General features: G+C 40.7%; 2 protein-coding genes across 3 annotated transcripts in view; both read right to left on the reverse strand.

Moving 5' to 3' along the window:
• Positions 1–775: 775 nt before the first annotated feature.
• Positions 776–23689, reverse strand: part of LOC114555804 (natterin-3-like) — an 83880-nt gene continuing 60966 nt past the window's right edge. Inside the window, exons 2-4 of one of the 2 annotated variants that reach the window (XM_028578505.1) lie at positions 3413–3534; positions 3037–3098; positions 776–1798 (exon numbers count right to left, since the gene is read on the reverse strand). In XM_028578505.1, coding sequence (XP_028434306.1) covers positions 804–1778 — 975 coding nt within the window. In that variant the 5' untranslated portion in view covers positions 1779–1798; positions 3037–3098; positions 3413–3534 and the 3' untranslated portion in view covers positions 776–803. Of the gene's footprint in view, positions 1799–3036; positions 3099–3412; positions 3555–23689 lie in introns of both variants that reach the window. The other variant, XM_028578504.1, reaches the window with a different exon arrangement.
• Positions 16019–16996, reverse strand: LOC114556278 (natterin-3-like). Its single transcript, XM_028579188.1, has one exon. It carries the CDS (start codon positions 16994–16996, stop codon positions 16019–16021), a length of 978 nt encoding a protein of 325 aa, XP_028434989.1.

The raw sequence follows: 23689 nt of genomic DNA on the forward strand, positions 1-23689 counted from the left end.
CCCTGAGGAAATGCTACTTTCAAATTTTGCTAGCTTTCCAACATTACCAACCCTGCCAAGTTGTTTGATACAAAATAAAATCACTAGTATTTTAAAGTCCACCCATTAATTTATCTGAGCTTCACTGTGCAGAGATGAAGAGGGAAGGTTTCCCTAAGCTCACCTTATTTTGGTAATGTCTGCCTTTAATCACCAGGACAGCTTTGATATGAAAGGGGAGAGAGAGGCGGAAGACATACAGGAAATTGCTGCAGGTTGGATTCAAACCCTAGGCCTCTGGGTCGAGGAAAAAACATCTTCATATGAACACACACTCTACCAACTCTACCAACTGTGCTACCTGGGCAGCCCCACTGTCTCACACTTTACTGAATGCAATGAGATGTTAAACTATTAAAACTGCTAAAAACTAAGATATTTTATCTCCTAAATGGTCTTATCGCTGAATATTTTAATTAACAACACTGAAGTAATAAATGAAGTGCTGACTCAATTATCTGTAGGTATTTTATACCATCATACCACCACCTGTCTCTGACCTGCATACTGATTGAATTTTTGAGTGGATGACACAGATTTGGTTTGCATGTAAGTTTATTTTATTTGAAACAATGAACCATTAAATCAATTTTTCATATATTTCATTTGTTTCTTGAAAAAAATAAAATGTAAGTAATTCTACTGTCTCATAAAATATGTTAAGGCATATAATGCAAAAGAAGGTTTATATTTAGCTTTTCATTACAATGGTATGGACATACAGTACAATATGTCAGGTGTCGTATCTCATGAAACCGCTTCCATTACTCTTTGTTTAAGGGACAGGGCTTGGCGTTAGGTATAGGTTCACAGCGATCCACCACAACCCGGATTTCTGCCATTTGGACACTTTTGTAGGTCCCAGAGATGGACGCCCATGTGGTCTTCCCATTTCTGTAGGTGCGCTTGAGGCGTGCGGTATATGGGATGTCTTCCTCGTACTTATGTCCCACCATACTGACACGACAGGTGTGGTTTGGTGGTATTTCGACCTCAACAGAATCAGTGTGGGTGGACGACTCGGTATGAGTGGTCCCCTTGGTGAACCCGAAGGTCGCTTCTGCGCTTAACTCGATTTTTCCTTCAACAATTAATGGGATTCCAGCAGTGATGGTAGTCTTAGCGCCCACTGTTAGTGAAAAGCTTGTGTCCCACCTTGTCTCTTTTTGGGTTGTCTTTGAGAGGGTAGTTGTCCGTTTCACTGAACGGCACTCATTGTTGGTGACGACAGATATTTGCATGGTCTCTGGAGAACCCTTAATGGCTTTAACCCCATCAGTTTTATACTTGATATCAGATATGTCCTCGCTGATTACATCTTTGTTAACGGTCAGGACCTGGTAGTTCTTGTACCAATGCTCCTTACCTTCCCACGGAAGGAAGAAAGCCGTATTTTTAACATCTACCTTCCCAAGACCATACTGGTTCTTCCCAACATATATACCGCTGCCGGGCCAGGTCTCAACTGCATTCTGAGGCACTGAACCGTGGGAGCCATCCTTCCATTCTAAAAACTCAAAGTTGTCTTTGTTTACCAGGATCTCAAATGGGGAGCCACTGAGCTCTTTGTCTCCATAGGGGTAGAAGCAGTAAGGACCCTTGTCAGGGTTGTAGAAGCCGGCCGAGCTAGTGTATTTGCTAACATAGTCGGTGCGTTTCTTCTCTTCATTGTAGATTGAAACTGCTCCGTTGGGGAGAGAGCCATTAAAGGTCTGCCATTCCAGGTTGGTTTGATCCATGTTCAGGTTGTGCTAACTACCTTTGAGAAGGAACAAATAGGAAAACTATTTAAGTACAAACCAAATGACATAAATAATCAATCAATATATTCCTAATCCTTTTTAAATATCCAGCTATGTCATTGTCCTCAAACTAAAAATTCCTCTTTTTCCCTTTATTTTCATATCTTTTGTTCCTTTTCCCCCTCTTCCTCTAAAACACACACACACACACACACACACACACACACACACACACACACACACAATTATTTTTTATATCACTTATCTTGCTTTCTTAATACAAAAAAAGAGGTCAGTGACTGCTGTCATTAATTAGAAATAGTAAAATTGACATAAATCCCGCGCCCAAACATCAATTTTCCATTCGTAGCTTGTCCACCGTAACTATGCACGACTGTCATTAGGGCTGCTCGATTATGGAAAAAAATATAATTATGATTATTTCGGTCAATATTGAAATCACAATAATTTAACACGGTTAGGCTACTTGTTGACTTCTGAAAAGATGTTGCAATTATTGAACTTAAAAAACAGTGGGAAAAGTTAAATAAATCAACAGTAAAAAAACACATACAACTGTGAAATTTGCCTTAATACCTATTTAAACTTTATTTTTTCAGTCAGAACAAAAGACAAAATAAGAGTTTACTTGCAAAACGTAATGAGCTAAATAATTATTTTCTCTATTATTCTGTTTTTGTGATCATTGGGAGCCAAAATCATAATCATGATTGAACAATTGACAACAAAGTTGTTGTGGATTCAATCATGAGATGCAACTGTTAACATGCAGCACAAAAATGGAAAAAAGACTTTAAGATATCCACTTTTTTTGTCAAACTCAGATTCCTGAGATCTCGTATTAATTTCATCTGAACTTTATAAATGAATTTGTTCACATAGCGAGGACCCCATCATGCACTTACAATTGAATTGCCTTAATAAGCAATCTTTTAGAAGCCAGTATGGACAGTAGGAACAATTACTGCAACCAACAACCCTGTTAACATATGGACTAGTGAAGATTGTATCCAGATAGACTAGAAAAATGTCAACCTATACGTTAACATTAAAAGTAAAAACTTAATCTTTTCAATGCCTTGTTTTTTGATGCTAAAATGTACTGTCACTGTTCTAGCTCCATAGTTTTCTTCTGTTTCCCTCTATGTGTAGATTTTATTTAAGTTATGCATAAATGAGGACACTTGGAAAATAAAGAATGGGAAATAGTTGTTGTACGGTAGTTTCAGTTTACCTAGATCGTCGTTCTTCTCACTGGCTGCGGAAAGAGCCGGCAGGGCAATCAGCAGCAATACTCTGAAACACAGAAAAAACTATCTGTTAATTGCTGTAATAAAATAACTTAAAATCTAACCCTGGTAAAAATAGAACATCAAATGTTGAGCTACTCCCACTGGGACACACACAGACTCACAATGTAAAAACAATACCAGCGTCTCTGTCGTGGCTGAAAATAAAGTAAACATAGTTTAATGTTTTCGAAAGACAATCAGTTATCACTAATAATGTGTGCTGGCGTATATGAGCAAACAAGGAAAGGATCCAGATAAGACAAAAGCAGGCAGACACTATCAGTTCACTGGATTCATGGGGAAGTTAGAAAAACTTACAGTGACACCGGTCAAAATTCCAGGGGTCAGGCAGAGGTTCAGGCAGGTAGGCAGACGGGCAGGTAGGCAGGCAGGTAGGATGGAAGATAGGCGACAGGTGACTGGGTTCCAGGTAACAGATGCTAGAAAGCAAAATGCCAAACTGGTAGAGAGTGTGAGAAAGAGGCTGGTATAAATACTGCAGAGCTGATAAGGAAATGGCATGGCAGGTGGGGAAATGGGCGGGGAAGCTCAGGTAAGGGAATTTTTTATACTTAATACTTAATCTTCATCCTGTTTATCCAGTTTTTTTTTTTTAATCTGCAATTGTCATTTATGTTTCCTGATGGTGGACACACTCATGTTCTCTGGAGGATAGCGGGACATTTTAGACAAAGACACATAAGGAAGAATCAGACATACACTATAAAATAATAATTCACCAACATGTTTCTTGCTTGGCCAGTAAATGTTCCTCCATTCTCCCTTTTAGAATTGATTTTAAAGATACAGTACTTATATATATATATATTTTATTTTTATTTTTTATTATTTTTGGGGCTTTTTTAGGCCTTTATTTGGATAGGACAGCTTAGACTTAAAAGGGGAGAGAGAGGGGGAATGACCTGCAGCATAGAGATAATAATTATTTTTTGATCCCGTTTGAATTTAGCCATGGATTACAAATATGATGTTCGTCAATTTAAATCATTATTTTTCAACTGAAGAAAGTCTCAGTTTATTGTTAAACTGTTGAAGTATAAGACTGTGAAAATACGTAATTAGAAAGACTACAAACTTCATGGATGACGTCTCGCTGAAGCTACGATGTCTGCGTGTATCGTACCGGGGATGTAGCGTTTGTCAAATGAGCAGAGGATCTTGCTTGTTCTTTTGCTTATCTGCTGAGAACACTTGACTGGATAAAACCATAGACAGTATATAATGGACCAATAGACCCCGTGTCTCTGGATGGAGACCAGTGAAGGCTATTAGAAGCACTTTTCCGGTGATGGCCAGCTTTACTGCGCAGCCTCCAACGGAGAGAATGTGACGTGAGCAACGTGTCTGAAAGTTGTAAGTCTTCTGGTAGCTGTGCCAAGAGAAATCTCAATCATTCCCAATCTTACAGATACGGAGACTGTAGGTGTAGTGTTTCTTTAGAAATAAACAATGGACAAATAGAGTCTTTAAATGCTTCAGATGTAAAGTTATTGGCTGTCAAAGTCATGCCAAAATGAATGGCAGTCAATGGAATGCTAATGGGGGATGAGTGCTTGTTAGCATAAAAAAATATTGTAGTTAATTTAAAGTTTACAGTTTCTGAGAGAGAAAGTTCCTGTTTCCACCACTGATCAAGTGAAGGACCCAAACACAGAGAAAAATAGGCAGACATGATCAGTTGAGTGGATTTATGGGAAGTTTCAAAAACTTACAGTGACACAGGTCAAAAGTTCAGGAATCAGGCGGAGGGTCAAGCAGGCCGACAGGTGACAGGGTTCCAAGTAACAGTTGCTAGAAAGGAAAGGCAGATGCTACCTTTGCTAAACTGTCAGTGACTGGGGAGAAGAGGCTGGTTTTTAAATACTGCAGAGCTGATAAGGATATGACGTGCTGGTGAGGGACTATTCATTTAACCTTAAATGGTATGCCTCCAGTATCTCAGTTCTTCCTGGGAGTGGCATTCATGTCTTCTGATGTTTTTCTTCTCTTTCTTTAGTTGTATATTTTAACTAAAGTTTTAATGTTTATTTGCATAATTGTAATGCTTACTGCTTTTAAAAACAGAAAAAGAACAAAACAGCCTCCTGTACTCCTGTACTATCTCTGCGCCCAATTAGCAGTGCTTTGCCTGTGCTTCGCCTTAATATAGTCCCAAGTCAATATCTGCCTAAGAAAGCGCCTAGTCTTAATCTGCATTGCTATTTGTAGTCGTTAATATGCAGGCCAGGTTTTTTTATGTTGTTGTTGTTGGCTCTCTTTTACTCACGACATGCTAACCATCAACAAAGGATTCCATTCACTACGCTAAGCTAGGCAAGCAGGTACGTATTTGAGGTACTGGTGTTTTTCCCACAGTAAAATGATGTTTATTTTTTGTCTTTTTACATAAAATTCAATGTATTTTAACTTTCAACACCATTAAGCCATGGAATGATCTTGTTAAACAACTGTACTGTCTCATTATATCAATTTACAGACTACAACCTTCATTTAATGGTTAAAAAAAAGAAATATTTTTCTGCTGGACTAAGACAATGCATGCACTGATGTATAATCACCTTCCATTTAGTCATCTACTCCCACACCACTGTTACTTATTGTTCAGTGTCACAACCAAAGTAAAAGTGAAAGTATGTTGTCTTACAGTGTTTCGCAGCCGTCTGTCGCAGCCACCTGCACGTTCACCCAGGCCAGACATCCTGTTTCCCACCGCAGCGATGCACAACGTCCACTTTTCTACCTCATTGCTAGGCAATTAAATCACACAGTCATCAATTCTAAACATATGAACTTCTTTTGACCTTCTGGCCTTTATGAAGCCTTTCACTATGACACTTCTGAGTACAGACAACACGGTCTCACGGCAGTTCATGAAATGGTCACGTTATTTTTAATCTATTGATTCGTGTACACAGACACGTTCATCTCGCTTTTTTTTGTGGTGGTCAGCATGAAATGGGAAGCATCAAGAACAGGAAAGGAGAGCACGAGGCCGTGGTTGGGTGAAAAGAAGAACTGGTTGGGTGAAAAGAAGAACTGGTTGGGTTCAGGAAAAGAAGAACGGGGTTGGGTTTAGGAAAAGAAGAACCGGTAGGTATTAGGAAAAGAAGAACCGGGAAAGCAAACGTGACTCGCGGGAAATGAGACAACAACGGACTGGGAAAGGAACCATCACACGCGGGACACGATCCTCCTGTGTTGTTTGACCCATCCAACACCCCAACCAACCTCCTTGCGCAGAGTTTTCGGCTTTTAATACTACTCGCTACCGTTGTCATGCTGTGATCACGAAAGATCTTCCCATTGAAATACATTAGTTTAAACTCCGTGCTCTCCACCATGAACAATACGACATAAATGTGTCCATGTACACAAATCAATAGATTAAATAGCGTGACCATTTCACAAACTGCCGTGAGACTAGGTTGGTATAGAAGACACATCCAAGTGGTACAATATTCCTTCAGTAGTTTAGTGAATGGTTTTAGTGGTAAATGTGCTCTTTGTGTTTCTACAGTGTTTTTCTTGTTGAGCTTTAGCAGGGGAATAGTAAGAAGAAAGAAATAGACAGCTCAAAGAAGGTTTAAACACAAATAAAATCAGAAAAGGTTCTTTGATACAAGTATGTTTTAAGTACAGGACTTAAAGGTCCAATGTGTAGGAAATTCTCGCATCAAGCGTTGAGAGCATATATCGCAATCAACTCTCAAGTGACACGCAGTTCAAAGTACGTATTACAGCTACGGTATAGCCTTCACGCTGCAAAAAGCTGGTCTCTTGCTCTTTTCAATCTCCTTTTTCTTATTCTGGGCAAAGAAGAAGACTCCTATTCCTGAAATTTGGATTTTGAATACGTGTGGTCCTCCGTGCTTCGCCTTAATATAGTCCCAAGTCAATATCTGCCTAAGAAAGCGCCTAGTCTTAATCTGCATTGCTATTTGTAGTCGTTAATATGCAGGCCAGGTTTTTTTATGTTGTTGTTGTTGGCTCTCTTTTACTCACGACATGCTAACCATCAACAAAGGATTCCATTCACTACGCTAAGCTAGGCAAGCAGGTACGTATTTGAGGTACTGGTGTTTTTCCCACAGTAAAATGATGTTTATTTTTTGTCTTTTTACATAAAATTCAATGTATTTTAACTTTCAACACCATTAAGCCATGGAATCCATCCATCCATCCATCTTCATCCGCTTATCCGGTGTCGGGTCGCGGGGGGAGCAGCTCCAGCAGGGGACCCCAAACTTCCCTTTCCCGAGCAACATTAACCAGCTCCGACTGGGGATCGGCGTTCCCAGGCAAGGTTGGAGATATAATCCCTCCACCTAGTCCTGGGTCTTCCCGAGGCCTCCTCCCAGCTGGACGTGCCTGGAACACCTCCTAGGGGAGGCGCCCAGGGGCATCCTTACCAGATGCCCGAACCACCTCAACTGGCTCCTTTTCGACGCAGCGAGCAGCGGCTCTACTCCGAGCTCCTCACGGATGACTGAGCTTCTCACCCTATCTCTCAGGGAGACGCCAGCCACCCTCCTGAGGAAACCCATTTCAGCAGCTTGTACCCTGGATCTCGTTTTTTCGGTCATGATCCAGCCTTCATGACCATAGGAGAGGGTAGGAACGAAAACTGACCCGGTAGATCGAGAGCTTTGCCTTCTGGCTAAGCTCTCTTTTAAATCCACAACGGTGCGATAGATTGAATGCAATACCGCACCCGCTGCGCCCGATTCTCCGACCAATCTCCCGCTCCATTGTCCCTCACTCGCGAACACAACCCCAAGGTACTTGAACTCCTTCACTTGGGGTAATTGAATTGAAATTGAATTGAATTGAATTGAAAAAACTTTATTAATCCCGATAGGGAAACTGGTTTGCCACCAACCATACAGCAATCGAACACAATACACAACTAAAAAACAAATAAACAAACAAATAATTCTGGACTAGTAGACCAATAGACCGTGATAAGGAGACAATAAATAAATAAATAAATTATAAAAGAGGGACTCATTCCCTACCTGGAGAAGGCATTCCATCGGTTTCCTGCTGAGAACCATGGCCTCAGATTTAGAGGTGCTGATCCTCATCCCAACCGCTTCACACTCGGTTGCGAACCGATCCAGTGAGTGCTGAAGGTCGCAGGCCGATGATGCCATCAGGACCACATCATCTGCAAAGAGCAGCGATGAGATCCCCAGCCCACCAAACTGCAACCCCTCCCCACCCCGACTACGCCTCGATATCCTGTCCATAAATACTACAAACAGGATTGGTGACAAAGCGCAGCCCTGGCTGATGCCAACCCTCACCTGAAACGAGTCAGACTTACTACCGAGAACCCGGACACAGCTCTCGCTTTGGTTGTACAGAGATTGGATGGCCCTGAGAAGAGACCCCCTCACCCCATACTCCCGCAGCACCTCCCACAGTATCTCCCGGGGGACCCGGTCATACGCCTTCTCCAAATCCACAAAACACATGTAGACCGGTTGGGCATACTCCCAGGCTCCCTCCAGGATCCTTGCGAGAGTGAAGAGCTGGTCCGTTGTTCCACGACCAGGACGGAATCCGCATTGTTCCTCCTCAACCCGAGGTTCGACTATCGGCCGAACCCTCCTTTCCAGCACCTTGGAGTAGACTTTACCAGGGAGGCTGAGAAGTGTGATACCCCTATAATTGGCACACACCCTCTGGTCCCCTTTTTAAAAAGGGGAACCACCACCCCAGTCTGCCACTCCTTTGGCACCGTCCCAGACTTCCACGCAATGTTGAAAAGGCGTGTCAACCAGGACAGCCCCTCCACACCCAGAGCCTTGAGCATTTCTGGACGGATCTCATCAATCCCAGGGGCTTTGCCACTGTGGAGTTGTTTGACTACATCAGTGACTTCCGCCTGGGAAATCGACGACAATCCCCCATTATCCTCCAGCTCTGCCTCTAACATAGAGGGCGTATTAGTCGGATTCAGGAGTTCCTCAAAGTGCTCCTTCCACCGCCCTATTACCTCCTCAGTTGAGGTCAACAGTGTCCCATCCTTACTGTACACAGCTTGGATGGTTCCCCCTTCCCCCTCCTGAGGTGGCGAACAGTTTTCCAGAAGCACTTTGGTGCCGACCGAAAGTCCTTCTCCATGTCTTCTCCAAACTTCTCCCACACCCGCTGCTTTGCCTCTTTCACGGCAGAGGCTGCAGCCCTTCGGGCCCTTCGGTACCCTGCAACTGCCTCCGAGTCCTCCGGGATAACATATCCCGGAAAGACTCCTTCTTCAGTCGGACGGCTTCCCTGACCACCGGTGTCCACCACGGTGTTCGTGGGTTACCGCCCCTTGAGGCACCTAAGACCCTAAGACCACAGCTCGCCCGCAGCTTCAGCAATGGAAACTTTGAACATTGTCCACTCGGGTTCAATGCCCCAGCCTCCACAGGGATGCACGAAAAGCTCCGCCCGGAGGTGTGAGTTGAAAGTCTGTTGGACAGGGGCCTCCTCCAGACGTTCCCAATTTACCCGCACTACACGTTTGGGCTTACCAGGTCTGTCCAGAGTCTTCCCCCACCCTCTGACCCAACTCATCACCAGATGGTGATCGGTTGACAGCTCTGCCCCTCTCTTCACCCGAGTGTCCAAAACATACGGCCTCAGATCAGATGAAACGATTATGAAATCGATCATTGACCTTCGGCCTAGGGTGCTCTGGTACCAGGTACACTTATGAGCATCCCTATGTTCGAACATGGTGTTCGTTATAGACAATCCATGACTAGCACAGAAGTCCAACAACAAACACCCACTCTGGTTTAGATCAGGGAGGCCGTTCCTCCCAATCACGCCTCTCCAGGTGTCTCCATCATTGCCCACGTGTGCGTTGAAGTCCCCCAGCAGAACAATGGAGTCCCCACTGGAGCCCCATGCAGGACTCCAGTCAAGGTCTCCAAGAAGGCCGAATACTCCGAACTCCTGTTTGGTGCATATGCACAAACAACAGTCAGAGTTTTCCCCCACAACCCGCAGGCGTGGGGAGGCGACCCTCTCGTCCCACCGGGTAAACTCCAACACAGCGGCGCTCAGCCGGGGGCTTGTGAGTATCCCCACACCCGCCCGGCGCCTCACACCCTGGGCAACTCCGGAGAAGAAAAGAGTCCAACCCCTATCCAGGAGTATGGTTCCAGAACCGAGACTGTGCGTAGAGGTAAGCCCCACCAGATCTAACCGGTAGCGCTCCACCTCCCGCACCAGTTCCGGCTCCTTCCCCCACAGAGAGGTGACGTTCCACGTCCCCAGAGCCAGCGTCTGCCGCCCGGGTCTGGTCCGTCGAGGCCCCTGACCTTCACTGCCACCCATGTGGCATCGCACCCGACCCCAACGGTTCCTCCCACAGGTGGTGGGCCCATGGGATGGAGAGGGAGTTGCCACGTAGCTTGTTCGGGCTGTGCCCGGCCGGGCTCCGTGGCAAACCCGGCCACCAGGGCTTCGCCGGCGAGCCCGCCCGTCTGGGCCTGGCTCCAGACGGGGCCCCGGGCTTCCTCCGGGCAGGGTCACTCCATCTCTGCTTAGCTTTTTCATTGGGGTTTTGAACCATTCTTTGTCTGGCCCCTCACCTGAGACCACTTTGCCTTGGGAGACCCTACCAGGAGCACAAAGCTCCAGACAACACAGCCCTCAGGTTCACAGAGACACACAAACCTCTCCACCACGATAAGGTGATGGTTCACGGAATGATCTTGTTAAACAACTGTACTGTCTCATTATATCAATTTACAGACTACAACCTTCATTTAATGGTTAAAAAAAAGAAATATTTTTCTGCTGGACTAAGACAATGCATGCACTGAGACAAAAATGCCCACCTATCTAAATCTAGGGGAGATGGTGAATAACCCTATTTAGGTCCTTTAATGTATGTTTAGTCTGAAATCTTCACTTGCACATTATGATGTGATGAGCTTCATAGTAAGTGAAGCTAGCAGTAGGTTTTATACCATTACTTCAACCAAGCCTATACTTTCCCATATGAAGTACCAGGTGATCTCATTTTCCAGTTTAAAACAATATTACTGATGTATGATCACCTTCCATTTAGTCATCTACTCCCACACCACTGTTACTTATTGTTCAGTGTCACAACCAAAGTAAAAGTGAAAGTATGTTGTTTTACAGTGTTTCGCAGCCGTCTGTCGCAGCCACCTGCACGTTCACCCAGGCCAGACATCCTGTTTCCCACCGCAGCGACGCACAACGTCCACTTTTCTACCTCATTGCTAGGCAATTAAATCACACAGTCATCAATTCTAAACATATGAACTTCCTTTGACCTTCTGGCCTTTATGAGGCCTTTCACTATGACACTTCTGAGTACAGACAACACGGTCTCACGGCAGTTCATGAAATGGTCACGTTATTTTTAATCTATGGATTCGTGTACACAGACACGTTCATCTCGTTTTTTTTTGTGGTGGTCAGCATGAAATGGGAAGCATCAAGAACAGGAAAGGAGAGCACGAGGCCGTGGTTGGGTGAAAAGAAGAACTGGTTGGGTGAAAAGAAGAACTGGTTGGGTTCAGGAAATGAAGAACGGGGTTGGGTTTAGGAAAAGAAGAACCGGTTGGTATTAGGAAAAGAAGAACCGGTTGGTATTAGGAAAAGAAGAACCGGGAAAGCAAACGTGACTCGCGGGAAATGAGACAACAACGGACTGGGAAAGGAACCATCACACGCGGGACACAATCCTCCTGTGTTGTTTGACCCATCCACCACCCCAACCAACCTCCTTGCGCAGAGTTTTCGGCTTTTAATACTACTCGCTACCATTGTCATACTGTGATCACGAAAGATCTTCCCATTGAAATACATTAGTTTAAAGTCCGTGCTCTCCACCATGAACAATACGACATAAATGTGTCCATGTACACAAATCAATAGATTAAATAGCGTGACCATTTCACAAACTGCCGTGAGACTAGTTGAGACAAACTGCCGTGAGACTAGTTGGTATAGAAGACACATCCAAGTGGTACAATATTCCTTCAGTAGTTTAGTGAATGGTTTTAGTGGTAAATGTGCTCTTTGTGTTTCTACAGACAGTGTTTTCTTGTTGAGCTTTAGCAGGGGAATAGTAAGAAGAAAGAAATAGACAGCTCAAAGAAGGTTTAAACACAAATAAAATCAGAAAAGGTTCTTTGATACAAGTATGTTTTAAGGACAGGACTTAAAGGTCAGCTACGGTACTACTACTAGCCTTCACGCTGCAAAAAGCTGGTCTATTGCTCTTTTCAATCTCCTTTTTCTTATTCTGGGCAAAGAAGAAGACTCCTATTCCTGAAATTTGGATTTTGAATACGTGTGGTCCTCCGTGTTTCCTTCTTCAAACTTGCCGGGGCCGGGAAGCGACGATACCCATTAGCAGCATTAGCAGCACCTGTGAGTTTATCATGTGACAGCGAAAACGTGAAAGGCGGAGCAGTATGTCCTGTATGTCCCTTACCGGCTAACATATTTCAAGATGGCGCATGAATATGGAGCGTCTACCCAGTGGTGTAGTCTACGTGATATGCAGGTATACGCCGTATAGAGCTCAACAGTCCCACCCACACTCTAAGAGACCTTGGGTTCCGGAAGTAAATTTCCCATTCATTTCTCCCATTGACGTCTGGAAAAATCCGTACATAAAGAGTTTTAGACCGTGCCTTGGGCTAACCAGCTACGACATGAGTCATAAGCATACAACGAGTAATTTTGAGTAAAAAAACGAACAGAAAATCCCAACAAAGTCAAAGGTACAAGACTGTGTACATATTTTCAATATCGAGCAAAGGAACTACTCATCCCACAAACCACCGCGCACCACAGCTAATTCGGCTAACCACTAGCTGAGACAGCATGTAATAACTTTAAAAGACCCTCAAAATAAACCCTAAAAAGAACCGTTAAAATATATAACATCTGTTACATCAGCTGTAGCCTGTATTCCCCAGTGTTTAGTTTGAGTTAACGTTATTGTGTGTGTGTGTGTGTCTGTCTGTGTACAGCAGTAAACAGAATACAATGTTTATATGTCCTTGTTTCAGATGATGAGAGAGACAGTGAGAACTCCTGGCCTTCATAAGGTCATGACTGAAAATTAGAGTAATTTCTTAAATCTTAAATGTGCATTGCTTTACACAATTAAATTACTAGATGGTAATGTTAGTTAGCAATGGTCAGATAATTAACTAAAATAGAAAGAGTGGAGCTTTTTTCTCCTTCCGTCTGCTTTTTATGCATTTGTTAGCCATAGTGTTGAAGATTGTAAACAGTTTACTTTTGAGTAAATGTAGGCCCTTATCAGCAGATGTTATTGTTAATAGATACAAAACTAGTATGATGATGATAATTATTAGTCATGGTTTTGTGTAGCAGTGTAGGGGTGTTGGTTAAATGGTTCATTTGTGTGATGTCCTGTTGTTTTCAGGTTTGGTTGCCTTTCTCAAAAAGTTAAATCTGTCTCATCTTTTCTCAACTTTAAGTGTTGTTTTTCCAGAGCTTTAAGTAAACGCCATCAATACTGAAACGTCTGTTGTCCGGCTACAGTTTGTATTCGGAAATGTCACAGTACTGAGTGTATGGGGTGTCGCTCTGGGACAGGCGAGTATGAGGCTGGGAGGGGAAAATCACAGTATACTCAATACAAAAAAATAAACTACACCACTGACATATGTCACACATTCAGCCAGTCTACCATTAGATACAAATATTTCTTTGTCCAAATACTTTGGTTTATGACCAAATACTTGCAGAACTAATATAATTTTCATCAGCTGTGTGATTACTGCTAACTATCACATCTTTTCATGCTAGAACACTATAATTGTGGACATGGAAAACATACCTGCCTAACGTTGGCATGTTAGCATTGTCATTGTGTGCACGTTATCATTAGTTAGCATTTACATCTTAGCACAGCTGTGTATAAGTAGCCTATGACTGTAGACTCTTTTTATGAAGTTGCCACCTTTTTATTTTAACTAAAAAAGCGCCCTAGTTAACCTTTGCTTGTCAAAAAAGACGCCAAGTGTGGGTGTCTGGGTAGCTCACTTGGTGGAGCGCGCCCACGTATAGAGGTTTACTCCTCCTTCAGTTTTTTAGATGGAAATGGATTTAATTTCTTGTTAAAAGATGGGGAATTCTCATGAAATGACCTCAGTGTGACAAAAACAAAAGCACAGTAAACATTACAAATTGAAAAGCTGTAGTCATATGCTTTTTTTTCTCCGATGGAACAGCTTTGTCATGGAGAATGTGAGGCTTTTTCTTCATGAAAAAGATGTTTATATTGATGTAAAACTAAATGTAAAAGTACCCACAAGAGGGCACACTTTCACCACATGAAAATACACCCAATGGATTCAAAGAAAACGTTATTATCTCCTGAGGGGCAATTTGGTTTACAGCCAGCAGTACCACACACACACCATACATGCAATGTAGCAGTCACAAAACACAGGTAGACAGTAAAGAACGAAACAAAAACAATAGAGCAGGACATTTAACAAGTAGATAGATGAATAAAACATTTAAACTACCATTATTTAAACTAATAATGTCCCCCCACCATACAGTGCAGTCAGGTCATTCAGGGTAAGACCTGAGATTTTGCTGCATGCCTTTACAATGCCCTGTAGTCTATTCCTGTTTTTTAAAGTGACTGAACCGTACCAATTAATCGATAGACTCACTTCCATATACGTGAATTCCCCCTCTCTCTCCCCTTTCATGTCTTCAGCTGTCCTGTCAAAATAAAGGCCTAAGGCGGTGTCCACTATGTATTTATTCCTGTTACTTCCTCTAATTACTTTGATAAGGTAACAATTCCTATGGTTTATTCTAACGTGCCTAATTTAATCAAAGAAGGATGTTTTTATTTATTATTATTTTTAAGTTGTGGTTCTTGAAAAGTACAAAACGTATTTACATTTTGATTTAATCCTTTATAATACTGACCAAAAACAAACAATAACACAACATGCCAACAGCATAGTAAAACATAAAAAACACAATAAAGGATATATGTATACATAGTTACTGTGTATATGGAAAACAAATACCAAGAAGAAAAAAAACATGTATATTAAATACATTCAATTCAATTCAATTTCAATTCAATTTTATTTATAGTATCAAATCATAACAAAAGTTATCTTGAGACACTTTACAGATAGAGTAGGTCTAGACCACACTCTATAAATTCCAAAACCCCAACAATTAGGGGTTTAAACAATTAAAAATGACTACAAGATTAAGAAGGCACTTTTGTGGTTTTTATGGCAAAATAGTGTAGGATATATTTAACTTCTGAAAGCAAAAATAAATTAGGTAGGCTGTATATAACAATAAATTATAATGTAAGATTAATTAAATGAGTGCGACACAGATGCCAAGTGCCAGGTTACTCACATTTCTTTTAACTTTTCTTTTATCTTTTGCATTCTTCTTTTTTACTAGCAGTTTTGAATAGCTGAACCATGTTTCTCTTAACGTTTCCCCTTGATAGGAAAAGAACCAAGCAGTTAAGGTTGACATGTACTGAACCTTTAAGGGATTATTATACTTTCTTATCTCTGATTATTTCATTAACAACACTGAAGTAATAAATGAAGTGATGGCTTATTTATTTGTAGATGTGTTATACCATTGCCATGCTGCTGTTCCGGACTGATTGAATATTTAAGTGATTGTGAAACAGATTTAGTTTGCATGGAAGTAAACTTTATTTTTTAAACAATGATTAAATGCAATTTTCTCATACATTTCATGTTGCTCGAAAACAATTGCTTGAAAAACTGAAGAAATAGTTAAATGCCAAGCAGTTTAATTATCTTATAGAATATGTTAAGGCATATGAAAAATAAAGGCAGGTTTATTTTTAGCTTTTCATTACAATGTTAAGGCTATTTTTATAGGACAGGGCCTGGCGTTGGGGACAGGAGTAGAGCGATCCACCACACCCCGGACTTCTCCAATTTGGACACTTCTGTAGGTCCCAGAGATTGACGTCAATGAGGTCTTCCCATTTGTGTAGGTGCGCTTGAGGCGTGCAGTGTATGGGATGTCTGCCGTGTACTTATATCCCACCAAACTGACACAGCAGGAGTGATTTGGTGGGATATTGACCTCAACAGCAACATTGTGGGTGGTCGACTCGCTATGAGTGATCCCCGTGCTGTACTGGTAAATTACTCCTGCGTTAATCTCAATTTTTCCTTCAAAGATTAAGGGGATTCTAGTAGTGATGGTAGTGTTACCGCCCACTGTGACTGAATGGTTGTGGTCCCACCTTTGCGTCTTTTGGGTTGTCTCTGAGAGTGTAGTTGTCTGTTTCACTGAGCGGCAATCATTGTTGGTGACGACAGATTTTTTCAAGGTCACTGGACTCTTAATGGGTTTAACCGCAGTCTTATACATGACATCAGATATTTCCTGCCTCATTACACCTTTGTTAACAGTCAGGACCTGGTAGGAACGTTCCCAATGCTCAGAACCTTCCCACGGATAGTAGAACGACTTATTTTTAACATCTACCTTCCCAAGACCATACTGGGTCTTCCCAACATATATACCGCTGCCGGGGCAGGTCTCAACTGCATTATCAGGCACTGAACCGTTGGAGCCATCCTTCCATTCTAAAATCTCAAAGTTGTCTTTGTTTAACAGGATCTCAAATGGAGAGCCACGATGCTCTTTCAAACCATAGGGGTAGATGCAGTAAGGACCCTTGTTAGGGTTGTACAAGCCGGCCGTGCTACCGTATTTGGCAACATAGTCGGTGCGTCCAACATATTCATTGTAGATTGAAACTGCTCCGTTGGGGAGAGAGCCATTAAAGGTCTGCCATTTCAGGTTGGTTTGATCCATGGTCAGGTTGTGCTCACTACCTTTGAGAAGGCACAAATAGGAACAGTATTTAAGTATAAACCAAATTACATACAGTAAATAATCAATCAATATATTCTTAATCCTTTTTAAATATCCAGCTATGTCATTGTCCTCAAACTAAAAATTCCTCTTTCCCTTTATTCTCATATATTTTCTTCCTTTTCCCCTCTTCCTCTAAAACACACACACACACACACACACACACACACACACACACACACACACACACACACACACACACACACACACACACTTCTATATTATTTGTCATACATTTTATTTAATTCAAAAATTACATTCTTAAAAAAGAACAAGAATCAAAATGAAAAAGTAAAAATACTATAGTTAATTTAAAGTTTACAGTTTTTGAGAGAGAAAGTTCCTGTTTCCACCATTGATCAAGTGAAGGACCCAAACACAAAGAAAAATAGGCAGACATGATCAGTTGAGTGGATTTATAGGAAATTTCAAAAACTTACAATGACACAGGTCAAAAGTCCAGGAATCAGGCGGAGGGTCAGGCAGGCCGACATGTGACAGAGTTCCAGGTTACAGTTGTAAGAAAAGAAAGGCAGATGCTAACTTTGCCAAACTGTCAGTGACTGGGGAAAAGAGGCTGGTATAAATACTGCAGAGCTGATAAGGATATGACCTTAAATGGTATGCCTCCAGTATCTCAGTTCTTCCTGGGAGTGGCATTCATGTCTTCTGATGTTTTTCTTTTCTTTCTTTAGTTGTATATTTTAACTAAAGTGTTACTGTTTTATTTGCATAATTGTAATGCTTACTGCTTTTAAAAAAAGAAAAAGAACAAAACAGCCTCCTGTACTCCTGTAGGCCTCCTATCTCTGCGCCCAAGTAACAGTGCTTCGCCTGTGCTTCGCTCCAATATAGTCCCAAGTCAATATCTGCCTAAGAAATCGCCTAGTCTTAATCTGCATTGCTATTTGTACTTGTTGTTAATATGCAGGCCAGGTTTTTTGTTGTTGTTGTTGGCTCACTTTTACTCACGACATGCTAACCATCAACAAAGAATTCTATTCACTACGCTAAGCTAGGCAAGCAGGTATATGAGGTACTGGTGTTTTTCCCACAGTAAAATTATGTAAATTCTTTGTCTTTTTACATAAAATTAAATGTAATCTAACTTTCAACACCATTAAGCAATGGAATTATCCTGTTAAACAACTATATTGTCTCATTATATATAAGTATTTTTCTGTATTTTTATGGCATTAACACTAAACAGAAAAAATACGTAAAATTGTACAGTAAATTCCAGTGAAATAACTTTTTTTTATTTACAGTGTATACTGAGACAAAAATGCCCACCTATCTAATCTAGGGCAGACGATGAAAAACCCTATTTCAACACGGTGGCGTGTTCCTTTAATGTATGTTTAGTCTGACAACAAAACAACATAAATGTGTCCATGTACACAAATCAATAGCTTAAACAGCGTGACCATTTCAAAACTGCCGTGAGACTAGGTTGGTATAGAAGACACATCCAATATTCCTTCAGTAGTTTAGTGAATGGTTTTAGTGGTAAATGTGCTCTTTGTGTTTCTACAGACAGTGTTTTCTTGTTGAGCTTTTGCAGGGGAATAGTAACACAAAAAGAAAGAAATAGACAGCTCAAAGGAGGTTTAAACACAAATAAAATCAGAAAAGGTTCTTTGATACAAGTATGTTTTAAGGACAGGACTTAAAGGTCCAATGTGTAGGAATTTCTCCCATCAAGCGTTGAGATCATTTATCGCAATCAACTCTCAAGTGCCACGCAGTTCAAAGTACGTATTACAACTACAGTATAGCCTTCATGGTGCAAAAAGCCGGTCTCTTGCTCTTTTCAATATCCTTTTTCTTATTCTGGGCAAAGAAGAAGACTCCTGTTCCTGAAATGTGGATTTTGAATACATGTGGTCCTCCATGTTTCCTTCTTCAAACTTGCCGGGGGCCGGGAAGCGACGATACCCATTAGCAGCATTAGCAGCAGCTGTGAGTTTATCATGTGACAGCGAAAACGAGAAAGGCGGAGCAGTATGTCCTGTATGTCCCTTACCGGCTAACATATTTCAAGATGGCGCATGAATATGGAGCCTCTACCCAGTGGTATAGTCTACGCCGAGAGACCTTGGGTTCCGGAAGTAAATTTCCCATTCATTTCTCCCATTGACATCTGGAAAAATCTGTATACAAAGAGTTTTAGACCGTGCCTTAGGCTAACCAGCTACAACATGACTCATAAACATATGAGTCACTTCAAGTAAAAAAACAGAAAATCCCCAAAAAGTCAAAGGTACAAGACTGTGTACATATTTTCAATATCGAGCAAAGGAACTACTCATCCCACAAACCACCGCACACTGAATAAAGGAAGCTAGCGTAAGTTTAGCTAACAGCTAATTCGGCTAACCACTAGCTGAGACAGCATGTAAAAACTTTAAAAGACCCTCAAAATAAACCCTAAAAAGAACCGTTAAAATATATAACATCTGTTACATCAGCTGTAACCTGTATTCCCCAGTGTTTAGTTTGAGTTAACGTTAGTGTGTGTGTGTGTGTGTGTGTGTGTGTGTGTGTGTGTGTGTGTGTGTGTCTATGTCTGTGTGTTTGTGTGTCTGTCTGTGTACAGCAGTAAACAGAATACAATGTTTATATTTCCTTGTTTCAGATGATGAGAGAGACAGTGAGAACTCCTGGCTTTCGTAAGTTCAATGACTGAAAATTTGAGTAATTTCTTAAATCTTAAATGTGCATTGCTTTACACAATTAAATTACTATATGGTAATGTTAGTTAGCAATGGTCATATAATTAACTAAAATAGAAAGAGTGGAGCTTTTTTCTCCTTCCGTCTGCTTTTAATGCATTTGTTAGCCATAGTGTTGAAGATTGTAAACAGGCCCTTATCATGTGTTATTTACCTGCTTCCGTTGTGCTAATTTGGCTAGGATAAATGCTACAGAAAATGAATTAATTCATATACGAATATGAAGAGTTTATCCTGTTTATTCAGCAGGAATGTATAACTCCAGTGATGACAGAGAAGGATGTTCCAATTTAGGTCTTTTTCTGTCTTGACTTTGATCCAACTTGGTCTTGAACTTGATATAGTATATCGTGAATTATACCATCCAAAGGTTTCTGTGATACCAAACAAACATGTCATAAAGTTGACATTTCTCTTTCTCTTTCCTTTCTCTTAGATTAATTTAAGACATTATTGACCTTTGAAAGCATAAAGATAAGGCTTTAACAGAAATGAAACAGTTCTGTTCTTTTAGTGCTCCAATATAGATGCAGCTTGATTTCTGCTAAAAAGATACGGTACAACTGCGAGGAAGGGCGCGGATCAGAGACAAAGGTCTTCTACCTTCCGTATGACGGGGATGAGAGTTGGTACTACAGCTATCAGGTCCTGAGCATTAGCAAAGATATATACAGCGAGGACATGTCTGATGTCAAGTATAAGACTGATGGGGTTAAAGTCATTATTTCTTTATTCAATTGATATGTGAAACTACAATGCTTACAAATAGGGATATTTTTTTGTGCTTGATCCAACAAGGAAATGGTTGTAAAGGGGCATCGTAAATGATAAAATCCAAAATTTAAAAAGCTTCTGTGCTGCCAAAAAAGAAAAATGTTTCATGATTAGAAGAAAACAGAAAGAAAAGAAAGTAACAGTAAGAAAATGCAGCTCTAATTTAAGAGATTATTGACCTTTGAAAGCATAAAGATAAGGCTTTAACAGATATGAAACAGTTCTGTTCTTTTAGTGCTCCAATATAGATGCAGCTTGATTTCTGCTAAAAAGATACGGTACAACCGCGAGGAAGGGCGTGGATCAGAGACAAAGGGCAGTGCAGGTATTTGTGGTTTTTGCAAAAGGTGGTTGCACCTTCAAAGATCAGCACCAACAAGTTAAAACTTGTGATAATTTGAACTTTGAGAGAAGTGGTTAGCGGTAATTTCATGCGGTGCGCCATGCCAATGCGTTGACAGCCTTTGTAGTCTTTTTTAAGATACATAAAAATTATTTAAAAATATAAAAATATTTACTGATGTGTTTTATGTCGTAGGAAGAAAAAAATTTGAAAATATCTTAAGCTTGGGTTAACTAAATGCCTACGGGCATCTAACCAAAAAGCCATTTGAAAAAAAAAAACATTGACTTCATAACAAGGAAACCGGAAGTGCAGAAATACTAACTTATTTCTGGGTTTTAGGACTCATTCCCTACAGCACTCAGAACAAAGTCAGTATATTATACTGCAGCTCAGTATTTTTAGTTGGGAAATAGCATGTTCTTTGTGTTGATTTGAGATGATGTGTATTCATGTGTTTATTATTCAACAACATGTTTTAACTTCAGTGATTACAGAGAAGGATGTCCCAATTATGTTTCTGTTTATTTGTTTGTCCTTGCCCTTGACCCAATGGGTCCCACGTGTAAATTATAAATATATGTAAATATAAATTTAAGAGAGTATTAGCCTTTGAAAGTGAAAAGAAAGATAAGGCTTAAAAGGAAAGTCAATACAGATCCTGGGTATATAATGAACTAAGTGTGAGTGGAATTTGGAGCAGTTTGTAGCATTTGATATTAAACTGCAAATAAAACGAATTGGCCGTTTTTTTGCTGCCAAGCTGGTAAATGAACCTGGTTTGTGGATAAACCACAGCACCATGATGCAGGTTAACATTTTAAATGATCTGTAGTCTTCATAACTGTTGGGACATAAAACACAAACACAAAGCAACAGACAACAAAATATGATGAAGGTAAGAGAGATATAAAAGAGGGATCAACTTTTTGTCTTATTGATTTCTTCTACCCCAATATTTAATGGTCAAAGTCAAAGCCCAGATAAAGTGAGAGTGTATTGGTTTTTGATTAGGCAATAAGGCAGCTATATCTGCCTGGATATTCCACATATTTATTACCATAAGCCCCACATTGACATTTAAAACATACTATAGACTTCTTTTAGTCTTCACAAGCTACTGTAGTTAGCTAATGACATTTTCCTCATTAGTTAGCTTGACATGCTAACCATTGCAACTCATGTCTGAGCCAGGGGTTTAGGCAGACTAGGTAGACTATGTAAATTAAGCCAGAACATCTTGATCAACCCCTGGTGGCTGGCTGCATTACATGTCATAAATCCCACTCCCTCCATGTTAGCGGAGTGGACCAAACTAAAAAGTCAAAGTACACGTTAAATAAATTTTTCACAAAGATGGTTTCTGTCATTTTAAGTCTGATCATGCTGATGTTTGTTTAGTTGTTCATTGTTCTGATAAGTTTAGGTTTTTATTAGTTATGTGATGAATAAAAAGGGTGAAACATCATGATATACAGCTGTGATAGACACTCAATTGGTCAGGAAGCTGTATGAACAGGACTTCGATACCACATCTCTACTGCCTGATCACTACTGCGCAAAATCTGGCTAAAAGATTACAAGATTGCAGAGCCCTTATCCAGAATATTTTGGCTTCACTTTTGTACAGTGGAAGGATTTGTAAGTGATTTAAAAACTATTTTGAGGTAAACTATTTGCATTTTTGCTCTCCATTGGCCAGTTTTTGTTTTGCCCTATAGCCTTTATTACAATTTTAGCTGAAGGCATTATGGATACATCATTTGATTACTGATGTCATGTGGTTTATACTTTTACTATTTATACTATTTTTCCTTTCTTTTATACAGTCCTGCTAAACCCAAGTCTGGAGGACAGAGTTCCTAAGATCACTGCTAACCGATCAACAAATCAAGCTCTTCCAACTCCTCCAGAGATTGAGGACAAGCTGGACCGAGTGCCCTCAATCAAGTTTGATAAAACCAACCTGGAATGGCAGATCTTTAATAGCTCTCTTCCCAACGGAGCTGTGTTCATCAACAACCAATATGTTGGACGCTTCGACTGTGTCTGCCAATTCTTTGGCCAGGCTGGTTTCTACAACCATGGCATGGGTCCTTACTGCTACTACACCTTTAGAGGGAAAGAGTATGTTAGCTCTTTACTTTGGCCATTTGAGATCCTGGTAAACAAAGACAACTTTGAGTTAATGGAATGGAAAGATGGCTACTCCGGTTCAGTTCCTCAGAATGCAGTCAAGACTTGCTCCGGTTGTGAAATATATATTGGAAAGAATGAGTATGGTCTTGGGAAGGTTGTTTTTAAAGATAAGGTCTTCTACCTTCCGTATGACGGGGATGAGAATTGGTACTACAGCTATCAGGTCCTGAGCATTAGCAAAGATATATACAGCGAGGACATGTCTGATGTCAAGTATAAGACTGATGGGGTTAAAGTCATTATTTCTTTATTCAATTGATATGTGAAACTACAATGCTTACAAATAGGGATATTTTTTTGCGCTTGATCCAACAAGGAAATGGTTGTAAAGGGGCATCGTAAATGATAAAATCCAAAATTTAAAAAGCTTCTGTGCTGCCAAAAAAGAAAAATGTTTCATGATTAGAAGAAAACAGAAAGAAAAGAAAGTAACAGTAAGAAAATGCAGCTCTAATTTAAGAGATTATTGACCTTTGAAAGCATAAAGATAAGGCTTTAACAGATATGAAACAGTTCTGTTCTTTTAGTGCTCCAATATAGATGCAGCTTGATTTCTGCTAAAAAGATACGCTACAACCGCGA

This window comes from Perca flavescens, chromosome 5 (genome assembly GCF_004354835.1).
Source record: "Perca flavescens isolate YP-PL-M2 chromosome 5, PFLA_1.0, whole genome shotgun sequence".
Lineage (NCBI taxonomy): Eukaryota > Metazoa > Chordata > Actinopteri > Perciformes > Percidae > Perca > Perca flavescens.